At 39.9% G+C, this 14666-nt stretch overlaps 2 protein-coding genes and 2 non-coding genes across 4 annotated transcripts in view; 2 read left to right on the forward strand and 2 right to left on the reverse strand.

The window, feature by feature from the left end:
• Positions 1-428: 428 nt before the first annotated feature.
• On the reverse strand, positions 429-502 carry trnai-aau (transfer RNA isoleucine (anticodon AAU)). The gene has a single exon. It is a non-coding gene; the product is annotated as a tRNA-Ile (tRNA).
• An 801-nt stretch (positions 503-1303) lies between these two features.
• On the reverse strand, positions 1304-1377 carry trnai-aau (transfer RNA isoleucine (anticodon AAU)). The gene has a single exon. It is a non-coding gene; the product is annotated as a tRNA-Ile (tRNA).
• A 3902-nt stretch (positions 1378-5279) lies between these two features.
• On the forward strand, positions 5280-9412 carry uchl1 (ubiquitin carboxyl-terminal esterase L1 (ubiquitin thiolesterase)). The gene is made up of 9 exons (XM_053619596.1): positions 5280-5457; positions 5565-5576; positions 5999-6127; positions 6281-6416; positions 6826-6911; positions 7360-7407; positions 7521-7590; positions 8681-8739; positions 8823-9412. Exons 1-9 carry the CDS (start codon positions 5425-5427, stop codon positions 8904-8906), a joined length of 657 nt encoding a protein of 218 aa, XP_053475571.1. The 5' UTR covers positions 5280-5424; the 3' UTR covers positions 8907-9412.
• Positions 9413-10116: 704 nt separating this feature from the next.
• Positions 10117-14666, forward strand: part of limch1a (LIM and calponin homology domains 1a) — a 70933-nt gene continuing 66383 nt past the window's right edge. The window contains exon 1 of the mRNA XM_053618784.1: positions 10117-11783. Coding sequence (XP_053474759.1) covers positions 11682-11783 — 102 coding nt within the window. The 5' untranslated portion in view covers positions 10117-11681. The remainder of the gene's footprint in view (positions 11784-14666) is intronic.

Below are 14666 nucleotides of genomic sequence, written 5' to 3' on the forward strand. Positions count from 1 at the left end.
ATAAATTATTATTTATTATTTACTGAGAATTTTTGTAACAATGCTAGGGAGCTGTGGTGCCTTTCAGCTGGGGAAACCTTTGGAAATCTTTTAAAAATATTATTATTATTTTATTCCCTTTTATTATTTTACGCATGGCCAGGTATATCTGAGTCAATTTACAGTGTCATCACTGCAGATGTTAAAGGGGAACTGACTACCCAGGGCCCCTATAGGTGGAGGAGGAGCTTAAGGGCCCTGGACTGAAAAGGTAGCATTCTCAAGAAGTGGAAAAGAGGCCTACGGAGAACCAGACATTACTGGCGTGCAATACCGTACTTGTACTAGCAAGAAACAGTCTGACAGCTGAGAGGATTTAACTCCTTTATATCCAGTGCAACAATCATCATTTGCATTCAGACAAAAATGCCCGGGCAGAAAATTACATGTGGCCCGTACGGGGATCGAACCCGCGACCTTGGCGTTATTAGCACCACGCTCTAACCAACTGAGCTAACCGGCCAGTGCGCACCCCCTGAAATTACTACGTACATGACGGTTATAGTGACCTACATTACCGTAATAGTGATGTTGGACGTGTGTATAAAGCTATATTTGTTTATCTTTAGTAATTCCAGACAGGGAAAGAAGATTGCAGAAGCACTGTAATTTGCTAAAAAAATCCCATAAAATGTAACCTTAGAATAACCTTAGTGGTTGTTTAACAATATTAAGGTTTTGCTTGTACAGTTAAGGCGGAAATGCCTATTCCTTGTTATAGATAACTAAGTGTATAGCGGAAAAATACAAACAATACAAAACAAACAGCATAACGGCGTTTCATTTCATACTGCAGGACCGTAAAGTAGTTTACGGTCGTAACGCTTGTAAAGACTGTGACGTTTCCATAACAACTCCCCACAAGTCGGCGTTGGAGAATCCAGTGAAGCGGATTTATTTTTCTACCTTGATTAGAAACACATACATTAGATATCTAACAACTGCAGAATCTGAAATGACTACTCTCGATATGTGGCTAGAAATAATGGCTTTTAAATCCTTTATACTGGATGATATATCAACCCGGGAGCCATATTGGATTAACATAAATTTGTGACGTAGAGTCTAGAGCTGTGTGTGTATAGGTTGCTAGGTTATAGATTTAATAACTGATTATTTACTAGTTTAGAAATTCCTGTAAAATTATGTATTATTCCTCATTTAATGTAGGATTTCCTTCTCTAATATGTATGTCAAAAATGCTTACTTGTACGATATATATATATATATATATGACAAAAATGCCCTGGCAGGAAAATATATATGGCCCGTACGGGGATCGAACCCGCGACCTTGGCGTTATTAGCACCACGCTCTAACCAACTGAGCTAACCGGCCGGTGCGAAGAGTGCTAAATTAAGAAGAAACTGAATAACATTGATCATTTTGTTGCTACTTGTCGAGGAGTGAAATATACCAGGCAGTGAGTGAACAATCAGTTCTCGAAGTTGATGTGTTAGAAGCAGAAAAACTGGGAAAGCGTAAGGATCTTGGCCACTTTGACAAAGGCCAAATTCTGATGGCTAGATGACTGGGTCCAAGTATCTCTTAAACAGCAGGTCTTGTGGGGTGTTCCTGGTATGCAGTGGTTAGAACTTACCAAAAGTGGTCCAAGGAAGGACAACTGGTGAACCGGCGACAGGGTCATGGGCACCCAAAGCTCACTGATGTGTGTGGAGAGCGAAGGCTAGCCCATTTGGTCCGATCCTATAGAACAGCTATTGTAGCACAAATTGCTGAAAACGTAAATGCTGGCTATGATAGAAAGGTGTCAGAATACACAGTGCATTACAGCTTGCTGTGTCTGGGGCTGCATAGCCATGGACCGGTCAGAGTGCCTATGCTGACCCCTGTCCACTGAAAGCACCTACAATGGGCCCGTGACCATCAAAACTAAACCATAGAACAATGGAAGAAGGTGGCTTTGTTTGATGAATCATGGTTTCTTTTACATCATGTTGGATGGCCAGATGCATATGTGTTGCTTCCCTGGGAAAGAGATGCACCAGGATGCACTATGGGAAGAAGGCAAGCCAGTGGAGGAAGTGTGATGGGCAGTGTTCTGCTTTGAAACCTCAGGATCTGGCATTCATCTGGATGTTACTTTGACACCTACCACCTACCTAAATATTGTTGCAGGCCAAGTACACCTCTTTATGGCAACGGTATTCCCTAATGGCAGTGGCCTCTTTGTTTTCCATGGTGTTACGTCTTCTGTGGTCTTCCAGGCCTTTCTGTGTTGCTGAGCTCACCAGTGTCTTCCTTCTTTTTAAGAATGTACCAAATAGTTGGTTTGGCCACTCCTGAAGTTCTGCTATCTTGCTAATAGGTCTGTTTTTCGTTTTTTTCAGACTAATGATGGCCTCCTTCAGTTGCATCAACACCTCTTTGGACTGCACATTGAGAATTCCCATGAACAGCTACCAAATCTAAATTCAACACTTGGATCAACTCCAGACATTTTATCTCCTTAAATTATCGTGAAGTAACGAGGAAACAGGCCACAACTGGCCATGAAACTGCTTATCAGGCAACTGTCCAATTATGTTTGAACCTGTGAAAATGGAGGGACACTGTATAAAATGACTGTAATTCCTAAATGGTTAATGCCAAGTCTATACTTCAATCATAACTTGATTGCTTCATTTCAAATCCATTGTGGTGGTCAAATCCATTACATACAACAGTTATTGGCACCGTTTTAGTCAATACTCTGTGCTACCTCCCTTTGCTAAGATAACAGCTCTGAGTCTTCTGCAGTTAATGCCTGACACCTAGCAAGGCATCTGAGACCATTCTTACATACGGAATCTCTCCAGATCCTTCAAATTTCGAGGTCTGATGGACTCTCCTCTTCAGGTCACCCCATAGGTTTTCTATGGGTTTCAAGTCAGGAGACTGGGCTGGCCATGGCGGGACCTTGATTTTGTGGTCAGTAAACCATATTTGTGTTGATTTTGATGTATGTTTTGGATCATTGTCCTGCTGGAAGATCCTACCATGGCCCATTTAAAGCTTTCTGACAGAGGCAGACAGGTTTTCATTTAATATCTGTTGATATTTGATAGAGTCCATGATGCCATGTATCCTAACAAAATGTCCAGATCCTCTGGCAGAAAAACAGCTCCAAAATATTAAAGAGCCACCACCATATTTAACCATGGGCATGAGGTACTTTCCATATGGCTACCTCTCTGTGTATGCCAAAACCACCATACTGGTGTTTATTGCCTAAAACTCTATTTTGGTTTCATCTGACCACAGAACCCGATCCCATTTGAAGTTCCAGTAGTGTCTGGCAAACTGAACATGCTTGAGTTTGTTTTTGGATGCGAGTAGAGGCTTTTTTTCTTGAAACCCTTCCAAACAACTTGTGGTGATGTAGGTGACTTCAGGTTGTAGTTTTGGAGACTTTCTGACCCCAAGACGCAACTAAATTTTGCAATTCTCCAATTGTCCTCCTTGATGAACTTTTGGCCACTCAAACCATCCTCTTCACAGTGCCTCGAGATAATACAGACACATGTCCAATTCCAGGTTGATTCATAACATTTCCAGTTTACTGGAACGTCTTAATTTTTGCCCTGATGGTGGAAATGGGCATTTTCAATGATTGTGCTATTTCCTTATAGCCACTTCCCATTTTGTGAAGCTCAACAACCTTTCGCTGCACACCACAGCTATATTCCTTGATCTTACCCATTGCTATGTATGACTAAGGGAATTTGGCCTATGTGTTACCTCATATTTATACCCCTGTCCTAGTCCTAGTCACCCAGTTGCACTAATATATATATATATATATATATATATATATATATATATATATATATATATATATATATATATATATATATATATAAAATATCAGTGGGAATATACTTCAAATATGTTTTTCTAATGTGAATTCATGGGGTGCCAATAATTGTTGCACACCTATATTTAACAAAGATATGTTTGATAAACCTGTGTTGTATTCATAATTGTTTGAGATCCATGAGAGCAGAGTATTTTTGGGATTTTTTTTTTTTTAAAACAAAAGATCAAAAGGTTAAACAATAAAGGCAATTTTTCACAGCCTTCTTTGCTCATATTTACCAAGGTTGCCAATATTAATAGAGGTACTGTAGATAGATAGATAGATAGATAGATAGATAGATAGATAGGTATCTAACTCTTTTAAAGATCGAATAAAATGGTCAATTTGACTGTAACCATTCTTGTCCCAGTAAGAAACGGTTTACTGAACACCATCCCTCCAGTAGATGTCGCTGTCGTGTAATATTTAGAAATAATATTCTCCCATCCTTCTGTGAATTAGATCAGATCAGTTGTGTCGTCCATGACAAGCCCAATATACCGAGTACTACTACTACTAATAGTAATAATAATAATAACAAAAGTAGAATTATGCAAAAAGCACATTTTAAAGTCTTAAACCAACTTTCTTATTTAAATATCTGAACATTTGACTTCTAACTTTTAATTTGATGTGGGTTACCTGCTCAGAAGGACTTTATGGCCAAATCAAAATGTTTTTTTTGTTGTTGTTTTTTTTTTTTTTTTACCAGATTGACTTATTTATTACTTGCTATTAATAATACAGAGGGCAAAACTGGTTCGGAATGTTTTCTCCAAAGTTGTTTTGCAGTCTTGTGCATCACTGGAGTATGTTATTGTGTGCTATCTGCCATTCAATGCGTACAGACAGCGTTATTGTTGTAATTGTACCATATCATCCCCCTGAACAACACTATTCTCTCACAAGGCCCATCTTTAATATTCAAGGCTGACATTCAAAGCATACACCAACAAATTAAAATGCACAAGTGAATTTTGAAAGAACGCATGTTAAAGTCACAAAATGATACAAACGCATTATTTTGAGAGTCATTTTTTATTCAGCCTTTTAAACAGATGAGTATAGATAATTATTGCTTAGATTAGATGGATCGATTCAGTAGCTCCTGGACGTTACTGGTAGTTTCTAGAATCATCTGACCGCGGACTGTTCTATTTTCACTGCGAGCGAGATGTTATTTTTATTTTTGTTTTTCTCGCCCAGCGATTTATTTTTATATGAATTGAAGCAATGTAACAGCAACACACCCCCTGAAATCGTGTTTAAATCAGAGTTGCGGGGTTGAGACACGTCAAAACCCAGTTCAAACTAACGAATTTGGAAACGCACACCCCTCCGTCTGGAGAAAATGGAATGTGACCGGTCGCATATCAGCCGCGTGCACGGTTTATATTTAAAAAAAAAAAAAAAAAATCTTGACTGTTACGTTTGATTAGTTAGCTTGTTGAGGGAAGAAAAAAGAAGAAAAACAAACAAACAAACGAATAAATAAATAAATAAAATAAAAGCAGTCAACCGCGACGATGGAGTGGAAACCGATGGAAATAAACCCTGAGGTTTGTAGTTATTGGTTTTTTATCGTGACTTGGTTTCTTATGACGCTTTCACTTTTTCTGGACAAACTGCTAACAGATATTTGTTGTTTTTGTTGTTGTCGTTGCAGATGCTGAATAAGGTGAGTCTGCTGAATCATGGTCAAAGCTTGTCTGTGAGGCGTTTGACCGAAAACTAATGTTCCTCAGTGAACGGGCGTAGGCTCGGCTTTAGCCACCTGCTCCGTTACAAAACGGTAAAACTACCAGATTGGTTGAATTAAATCGTCATCTCTGACTAGCTTTACCACAGGATTGGGTTTTATTGGTGTATTGATACTGGTATTATTTGGAAAATATATGAGCGTTGGATTAACTGTGATGTCTCCTAATTGACATTACATCATGGCCTGATGCCTGAAGCTGTGGCCCGATAATGCAGTGATGTCTGTGATTCAATGATGCTGATATTGTTGATTTTTACTGGTGGTGTCGGTAACTAGAGCGTCCGTGGTGTGTGTGTGTGTGTGTGTGTGTGTGTGTGTGTGTGTGTGTGTGTGTGTAGGTGCTGAGTAAGCTGGGTGTGAAGTCAGACTGGTGCTTTGTGGATGTGTTGGGCTTTGAGGATGATGCCATAGCTGGGGTGCCCACGCCCTGCTGCGCCCTGATGCTTCTCTTCCCATTGACACAACAGGTTCTCTCTCTCTCTCTCTCTCTCTCTCTCTCTCAATAGAGTGGTGATGTTGGTGTTTTGTCACCTCCTCCTATATGTCTGCAGTCAGATTTGATGGCCTTTAAATGTATAAAATAAATGACTTTGGTGAAATTTATTAATGTTCCTTCTCAGCATGAGGAGTTTCGCTCCAAGCAGTCGGTTGACCCATGCAAGGACGTCTACTTTTTGAGTCAGACGGTGGTAAACTCCTGTGGTACTATTGGATTGCTGCATGCCGTGGCCAACAATCAGGAGAAACTCAGTTTTGGTTGGTAATTTTATTCAGACTTGTATGATTACTTTGTATATTAAACTTAAGTCTACTCTTTCATTTTTAAAATCGAGTACCAACTGCATTTTATTAGATGCCTGCAGGGTGGGTGGGGTGGGTGGGGGGGGGGGGGGGGGTTGTGTGTGTGTGTGTGTGTGTGTGTGTGTGGTTGGAATGTAATCAGGCCTGTCTATTCTCCATGGAAATCTAGCAGTGTATTCTAAACACTGTTAATTCTTTTAAAATTAATTTCTGATGCCCAGATTTGCTAAAAATGGAGCATTTGGAATGGCACTATTTACAGCATGTAATATGACTACTTTTGTGGTGCAGTTTTGGCAGGGAAGAAATCCCATGATGAGAAACACAAAAATAAGTTAAACACCAATATTTTGTCGGCACACAGAGGGTGACTCTACCTTGAAGAAATTTCTAGAAGAAACCGCCGGACTGTCCGCTGATGAACGAGCCGAAAAGCTGGAGCAAAATAAGGTACTACAGCAGTGAAATTGAAAAACTGAACATTGACACCAGGAGGCTGGATAAGTGCTTTCTAATTCATATTGGATTAGAAAGTCTTTCCACCCTGTTTGTCCTTTGCAATATGTGGCTCTTACAGTAGATGGGGCTTGAATCCCACACAATGGATCATAATCATCAAGCAAGTGCTGTAGATGCGCACCATTTTGTATGTGGGTTACCTTTTTTCTTTTTTTTTTTTCTTTTTAAGAGTGCAGTATTATGCAGCTCTACCTTTTAATTAAAATACAGCTTTAATTGACTTTTACTTTAATTGTCTTGAATCTACAGTTATGACATATCTTACTGTATTGTGATTATAGCAGGCAAGATCTATAAATGGCTTTAGGTTAGTGTATGGGTTGGGTGGGGTTTTTTTTGGTGGGGGACAGAATTTAAATAAAACTGTCCTACTTTGCAGGCTATCCAGGCAGCTCATGATGAAGTTGCTGCTGAGGGACAGTGTCGTGTAAGAAACGTATACTCGGACACGCACGGAGAATATTCCTGCTTAATTGTTTAATACTGAATTTTAAATTTAATAGTTTAATTTTAATGACTTTTGTACCCCTTTGGAAACAGCCAGAAGCCGACAACGTGAACTTCCACTTCATCACCTTCGTCAACGTAAATGATCAGGTTCATGAACTTGGTAGGTTGTCGCCGGCATTACACTGTGCGACGTGCCGTATTACTCACTTTCAGCTAATGAAATGTGGCTTGCTCAATACGTTTAGTTTGTTTTATTTATAAAGCACATTTAAAAACAGAAGTGCTGGAACCAAAGTGCTGTGCAAGTAGTATAAAACAGATTTATAAACAAACATTTTAATACCAGTGGACAAATCTTACACCCTCAGACTGGATTTAAAGAGAGAATAAAAGTGGGTCTTCAAAGATTTGGACATAATAGAGGGGGAAGCATGACCAGAATAGACAATGTGTCCTAAGTAAATGCAAATTTGTACTTGAAATAATTATTTTACACTCCATCACTGATTCAGGTTATTTAATAATTCAATTATTGAATACTCTAGGTATCACACATCTATTTGTGTTAAGTGAGAGATGTCTTTTTGCCCATTTAAATCCTGTTTACGAATAAGGAACATTTTAATCTTTAATGATCTGTATTAGGACCATCTTATGTGTTTGGGTGTATTTTTTTTTTTTTTTTTTTGTTCTGTTTTTTTAAACTTCAGTTCTATTTGAGTAGGAATTAATTTAAATATGTGTATTTGGCTATTACATGGACTGACATGGGCTATTACTATTGTAAGAATGAGCATCAGCAATAGTGCTACACTATGCCTTTATATCTGATTCATCAAGAAAGGTGAAAATAGTTCTTAAAGCAAAGAAAATCATGTGGCAATACCAAAACTTTTAGCATGAGCTAACAGGAAAAAGACTCCAGTAAGTGCTGAGTGCTTGATTGTGATCTCTCATCTAGAGCACCTGTGTTGTGCTGTTCAAAATGTATGTAAAATAAATAAATGAATGAATAAAAAAATTTAACGTAGAGAGCATAGTGAAAATTTTTTGGAAGCCATTTTCATACATTGAGGAACAGGTTATTTAGTCAAAAATCCTACAATGGTAAGTGGAAAGAAGGCACATGAACTACCTTTTTTATTTATTTCCTCTCACCCCTCCTCCCCCCCTTATACAGCCCATGTTGAACTAAATTCTAAGCAGTAGTCCAGCATGTATTCTATTAGTGAGCGTGTCTGTGTTTGCAGATGGCAGAATGAAAGGGCCTGTGAACCATGGTGCAACAAATCCAGACAGCTTTGTCATGGTAGTGTATCTTCTGTTGAACTGAAACAATAATTCAAATTGCAAAATTATAGTATTAACAATGGAATGTTTCTCCTTCGGTAGGATGCAGCAAAGGTGTGTCGTGAATTTATAGAGCGAGAGAAAGGGGAAATGCGCTTCTCTGCTGTGGCGCTCTGTAAGGCCTGAAGAGGAGCTGTGCCCCACGACTGTGACCAAAAACTTCCCCCTCCCTTTCAGGCCAGAGCCCATCAATCCTGCACAGTTCACACAAGCTGCCTGCTTATGAATATCATACACTGTTCGTTCTTTTCTCTATCTGCCTTTCTTCACCACTGCCAGGCTTATGTTCTGTTTAACTTATTTGTAGTAGTTGCACTTGTACCTAATTGACACGTTCTTGTGATCGGCTCAGTTCAGTTTGAAATCAGTTCAGCGCGTGCTCTTAATGCTGATTGGTTTGGATTTCGGATGTACTCTTCACCAGGAAAGTTGTGTAATCTGGTGTAGTGCTATGCTAACCTATCTGTAAGTGAAGAATGGGGGACACTGGAGAGGGGTTTCAGTGACTCAGCGATGCTGTTCAGCACAAATGTTTCCCATTGTTGCTAAGAGGGGAATCTCTTGTTATTGTGGTTACTGCTAATGTAGTTTAAATAAATGAATGCAAAAACAATTTGTTGGCTGTGTTTAATTTTTGACCCCCTTACTCCTTTTTCAGGGTAACATGGTGGTGCAGCAGGTAGTTTCTCTAATGTACCTTACAGTTCCATCTCCAACAGTTCAATCCTGTACGCTTAAAATTTATTGGGTTACTTTTTCTACCCAAATGCTAGGTTTAGCCATTTGGGTCAATTTCTCAGTCTTGGGTAGTTTTATGTAACCCAAGCACTGGGTCATTTTTACTGACTGTTGAATCAATGTATCTCCCGTGCCCTGATACCTCAGCCCAGCTCCTTGGGTCAAGTCAACTCCATGCAGCCTGTCTGAAATCACCTCAGGTGGAGGTAGCGGTTTTCACACGGACTGACTGTTCAATTTATTTGGAGAAACGAGGTTTGTATCAATATTTATCCATAAAACCATTTACTGTGCACTAGAAAAAGCAAAAATGTGCTAGAACAGCCCAGTTTGACATTAAATGCACCACTGTCTTTGTTCGCTTTGGCTTACTTGTTTTTTAATGCCCGCTGGATCAGAAGTTCCAGGTTTTCTGATGTTTACATCTTAAACATATGACTGAGTAATTTATATCTATCTATATATAGATAATCACACACCACTTTAGCAGCTCTAGCAATACGCTTCTGAACACCTTGTGTAGAAATGAAGGATACAATGTTGACATTTGTTTATGATGTGGTATATTTGACATTTTACAAAGGGTAAAAATAGCCCTGAAAGTATTAACCTATTTATGAAATAAAATTAACCCAGCTTTAATTTTTTTTTCTGTAAAAATTAAACCGTCCTTTGGGTTAAACAACCCATTTCCTAGGTTAAAATTAACAACCTGGGTTAGTTTAACCTAAAGTGTGTTCTGTCCTATATTTTGCCAGCCGTTGGGCTACAACTAACCCAGTTTGGATTGTTTTTAACCCAGTGGCTTTTTTTTTTTTTTTTTTAGTGTGAGGTTTGGTTTTCTGTCTGTGGGGAGTTTAGCATGTTCATGTCTCTGTATGGGTGTTTTCTGGTTTTCTCCCTCCTCCTAAATACGTGCTTGTTGATGGAACGGGGCCTCCAAATTTTGTGTGTGCCTGGTGTCTTGGGCTTGCCTGCTGTCCCATCCAGGATGTATTCCTACCTTACCCAGGATATCCTCCGGATCCATTTGACAAGTGAAATTGTGGCTTATTTGAAATTATATCACAACCCTGTTGAACTCTTGAACTTGAAGTTAAAGAAGAATTTTTAGTGTATTTACAATTGCTCTGAAAACACTAACAAGCCTTTTTCCTGCCCCAAACTTTCACATGCCTCGCTCTGTGTTCAAACTTGGAATACCTGTGAGCTGCCTCTATAAGATAAAAGGGTAAAACTAGGGGTAGCTGTTCCAGCTGGGGCAGAAGTTTAATTTCCAGACCCGGAGGGGGGGGGGAATGAATGCAGTACTATGGTCGAAAAACTATCCTGATCCATTATGTAACGTTGTTCTAGATCATCTTTATTTATAAATTATAGGCTATAATTAGTAGGTCTACAGGTCTATAAACAAAAACCTTGAAAACATTACAAACTGCACCTTTAACAACCTGACATTTGAGGAAAGTGTGCAGTGTTAGTGGTGAAAACGGATGAATAATTTGAATGCATCTGTCATAAATGTGAATGATTTTTTTTTTTAAATTATAATTGCAGTAATGTAAATGCATGAATGTGATATTGGATAAGGTGGTAAATCGTGCAAGCTCCAACTGATAGAGTATCCTGTGATCAGTGTATTGATCATAAAAAAATCATAAAAACAACGCAGCGTTTTCTAAACCAAGGATCCACACAGGAGCGCGCGCGAGAGGAGGGCCGATTCCCAAATACATTCCCACCCCCTACATAAATGCACTGCGTAGGGTGTGAACTAGAGGCTTGTACATCCTACGTAGTGCACGACATGTCCAATGGAGATGCATTTGGCACCAGGAGTAAGAGAGAATCGGAGCGATAACGGAACTCCTCCATTGTTTTCGTGCACATTCCTGTCCTCACAGCGGGGCGCTCCGTCCGCCTCGCGCATTGGCTGAGCGCAGAGCTGAACTCCGAGCGCCTGCGTCTCTGCTTTAGTATTTTTAGGTCGGACCGTGGTGAGCAGTGCAGTGCTGGTGCTCGGGGTGGAAATTGCAGCACCTCGTCTCCCCCGTTCATCGTCAGCATCCAAGCTATACGGATTGGACGCAGTCACGCGCAGCTGCGCGAGCGCCGAGGCAGTGCGGTGGGGAATCGGGACAACGCCGAGGACTTTCTCTGGACATGGCCAGTGCTGACGAGGGCTCCAGTTCCCGGTCGGTTCACCACGAAGCCACCGAGTGCAGCTCGGGACCAGCTTTTCAGGAGGCGCAGAAATGGATAGAGGTCAGTCAGGCATCACACATGTGTCTCGCGCGCTTCCTTCAGGGCACTTCATGAGTATTTCGCTCGTGGGATTTTATCATAAGCGTGACGGTGGATCAGGGTTAATGGCATGAATGCTTGCGGGCTATAAATATTGTACCGTCACCTGTTGTATACGTGCGTGTGTGTGCGTGCGCGTGTGGTGGATGGCCTTCCAGTGCCAGTGAGCGCGTGTGTCGGGTTACGGCGGCGGCTATGGAAAGCCAAATGGGTTATTATTTATGTGCATTGTCACGCCGTTTTAAGTTTAAAAACGCGGTTTTCTAATCGCCACCAGGTATTAAATTAGCGTCACACTCAAAGCAAAGAGAAGGAACTTTGTTAGGTAAGGATTTTGTCTCTGCTGCCCATAAATATTATTCATTGACTGCGTCCAAAACCGCATACTTACCTACTAGCCCAGTGGTTTTCAAAGTGGGGGCCGCCAGGGGGCGCCCGGCGGGCCTCAACAATTTGGTGTGAAAAATAATTAAATGTATGTTTTCTCTTCCTCACTCTCAGACAAGGAGGCCTTGCCCTGGAAAAGTTTGGGAACCCCTGTACTAGCCTGTATAGTAGGCGAAAAGCAGTACGCCAGAGGGGTAATATGTCCGAATCGTAAGTAGGCGAGAAATACCCGGATGGCGTACTGCTTCCGGTGAGATTTTGCAGTATGCGACCGATGCAGATTACGCGAGTCAAACAATCCCACAATGCAACGGGATTGGTGCGGACGAACTCAGAAAAAAGAATACGCGGAAGACATTATCGGCTCTTTTTAAGTATTAAACCTTGATTAAACAGGACTTGTTTAACAATACCCAAATATACTGTTAACTTGTTTAAGATTTTTGTGTTTATGATGACGTCGAAGGTCACATGACAATGCTAACGTGGAGGATGTAGTACGTCCGGGATTATAGTCATAATACACACACATACACACACACATAACGATTAGTACTTACTGTTTCAATGGCATCGCAGTACGTACTGTCATAGTATGCGATTTCGGACACAGCCATTATTTAATAATGAGTGAAGGACATCAGGTCCGGGATTATCAGACCACAGAAGTCGGTGCAGTCATTTATTGTCTGTTAAAACAAAGTTCCTTCTCACCATTTTTGGTGTTTTGCCGATTGAATGATCCGACTTGCCGTAGATTACTCAAACACCGTAGAGTGGGAGCTTTGTAATGAGCAAATCAATGCGCCTATTAAACAGTGTGTGGCATTAACCTAGCAGTGCTATCTTAACGCCTGACGGCGATTAGAAAACAGCGTTTAAAACTTAAAACAGCATAACGATGCTCGCAGATAATGACCCATTTGGCTTTCCATAGGCAGCAATCAAGTAGGATGGAGATGCACAGAAAATAAACTCCTCCAGGAATTTCATTCATGTGACGTATTTAGTCAATAATAATAATAATAATAATAAAATGTAATGCATTATTGAATAAATACTCAGCCCAAATGTGCCGTCAATCTTAAGGCCAAATACAAACCTCCAGATCCGTCGCTACTAAAAAAAAAAAACGACATATTTAGAACAATAAATTGCTTAAAATGTACTTTTTAATGCACAGCAGTGGAACTCGATGGGGTCTTCTGCTCTTGCAGCCCATCCTCCTCAAGGTTGTGTGTCTTGAGATGCTTTTCTTCTCACCACGGCTACAAAGAGCGGTTATAAGTATATAAGTGGTTATAAGTAGCAAACTGCTAATAAACTAGCTTGATTTTTTCACAAGTAGCCTAGATTTATTATATTATATTATAACCTCCAAAAGCATTTTGTCCACCACCATCATTAGCGATGCTAATTAGCCTGCTTTGCAAACAGGTTCCGTGTTGATGATACACTGTTTGCCTTTTGGTCTAGTAACTGCATGATTTATTTACTATACAGCTGAAAACATGACACATTTGCATGGATTTCACATGGCAAGCTTTTTGAGCTTGTTAAGCCTACGTATCTGTTCACAGCTACGAATAAATTAAAAAAATGATTAAATCTGCTTGCCCTGGGCATCTAATTTTTCCACCCCTGAAATAAAGCTGGACGATATATATCGATATAATATCGCTATCATGATAAACGATTATGCAATACACTTTTCCGAGATATCGTTGGTATGGTGATGCATATTTTACGTTTTTAATAATAAAAATGAAATGGTATGCAATAGATGCCGTTTATTTAACGTAATTTTTTAAAAAAAATTTAACTTAATCTACTTTGTGTTTGTAGGCATTAAAGAAAAGTATCGTCAAACTCAGTTGAATGTTTTTATTTTTATTTTACTACCGTTTACTACAGTTCCTTAGCTCAATTATATATCACGATGCGCATCGTGTGTGGTAGAAATGTCCTCAAGTATCATGATATGATTTTTTTTTTCCCCTATCACCCAACCTTACCCTGAAATGCAGATTCAGAATAAAGGCGTATAGAATTGCTACTTACTTGCCACCGTCTACACTAGTCACTTAACACCGAAGTCATAAAGACATTCTAAATGCACATTAATGGAACTGTGATGCATTATTCATTAATGGACACAGAAAATTATATTTGTAGTATAGGGTTAAAAAGGACTTGTCTTCCCCTTCACCAGGTGATTTGTGTTGCCATGCGAACACTCGGTCACAGTGCTGCGAATGCTCTACAGTTAACTCCTGTTCACTCAGATGTGTCAGTGTGCTCTATTTATAGTTTCTGATTGAAAGTTTCTCTTTTTCTTATCTCAAGGGTAGGAGATGTTCAAGATGTAGGCCTCGATATTAATACTCTGACCTATTTTCTGTGAAGTTGTAGATCGCCTACATCTGAGCTACATACTACCGTACTAAACAGTGCACT

This window comes from Ictalurus furcatus, chromosome 29 (assembly GCF_023375685.1).
Source record: "Ictalurus furcatus strain D&B chromosome 29, Billie_1.0, whole genome shotgun sequence".
NCBI lineage: Eukaryota > Metazoa > Chordata > Actinopteri > Siluriformes > Ictaluridae > Ictalurus > Ictalurus furcatus.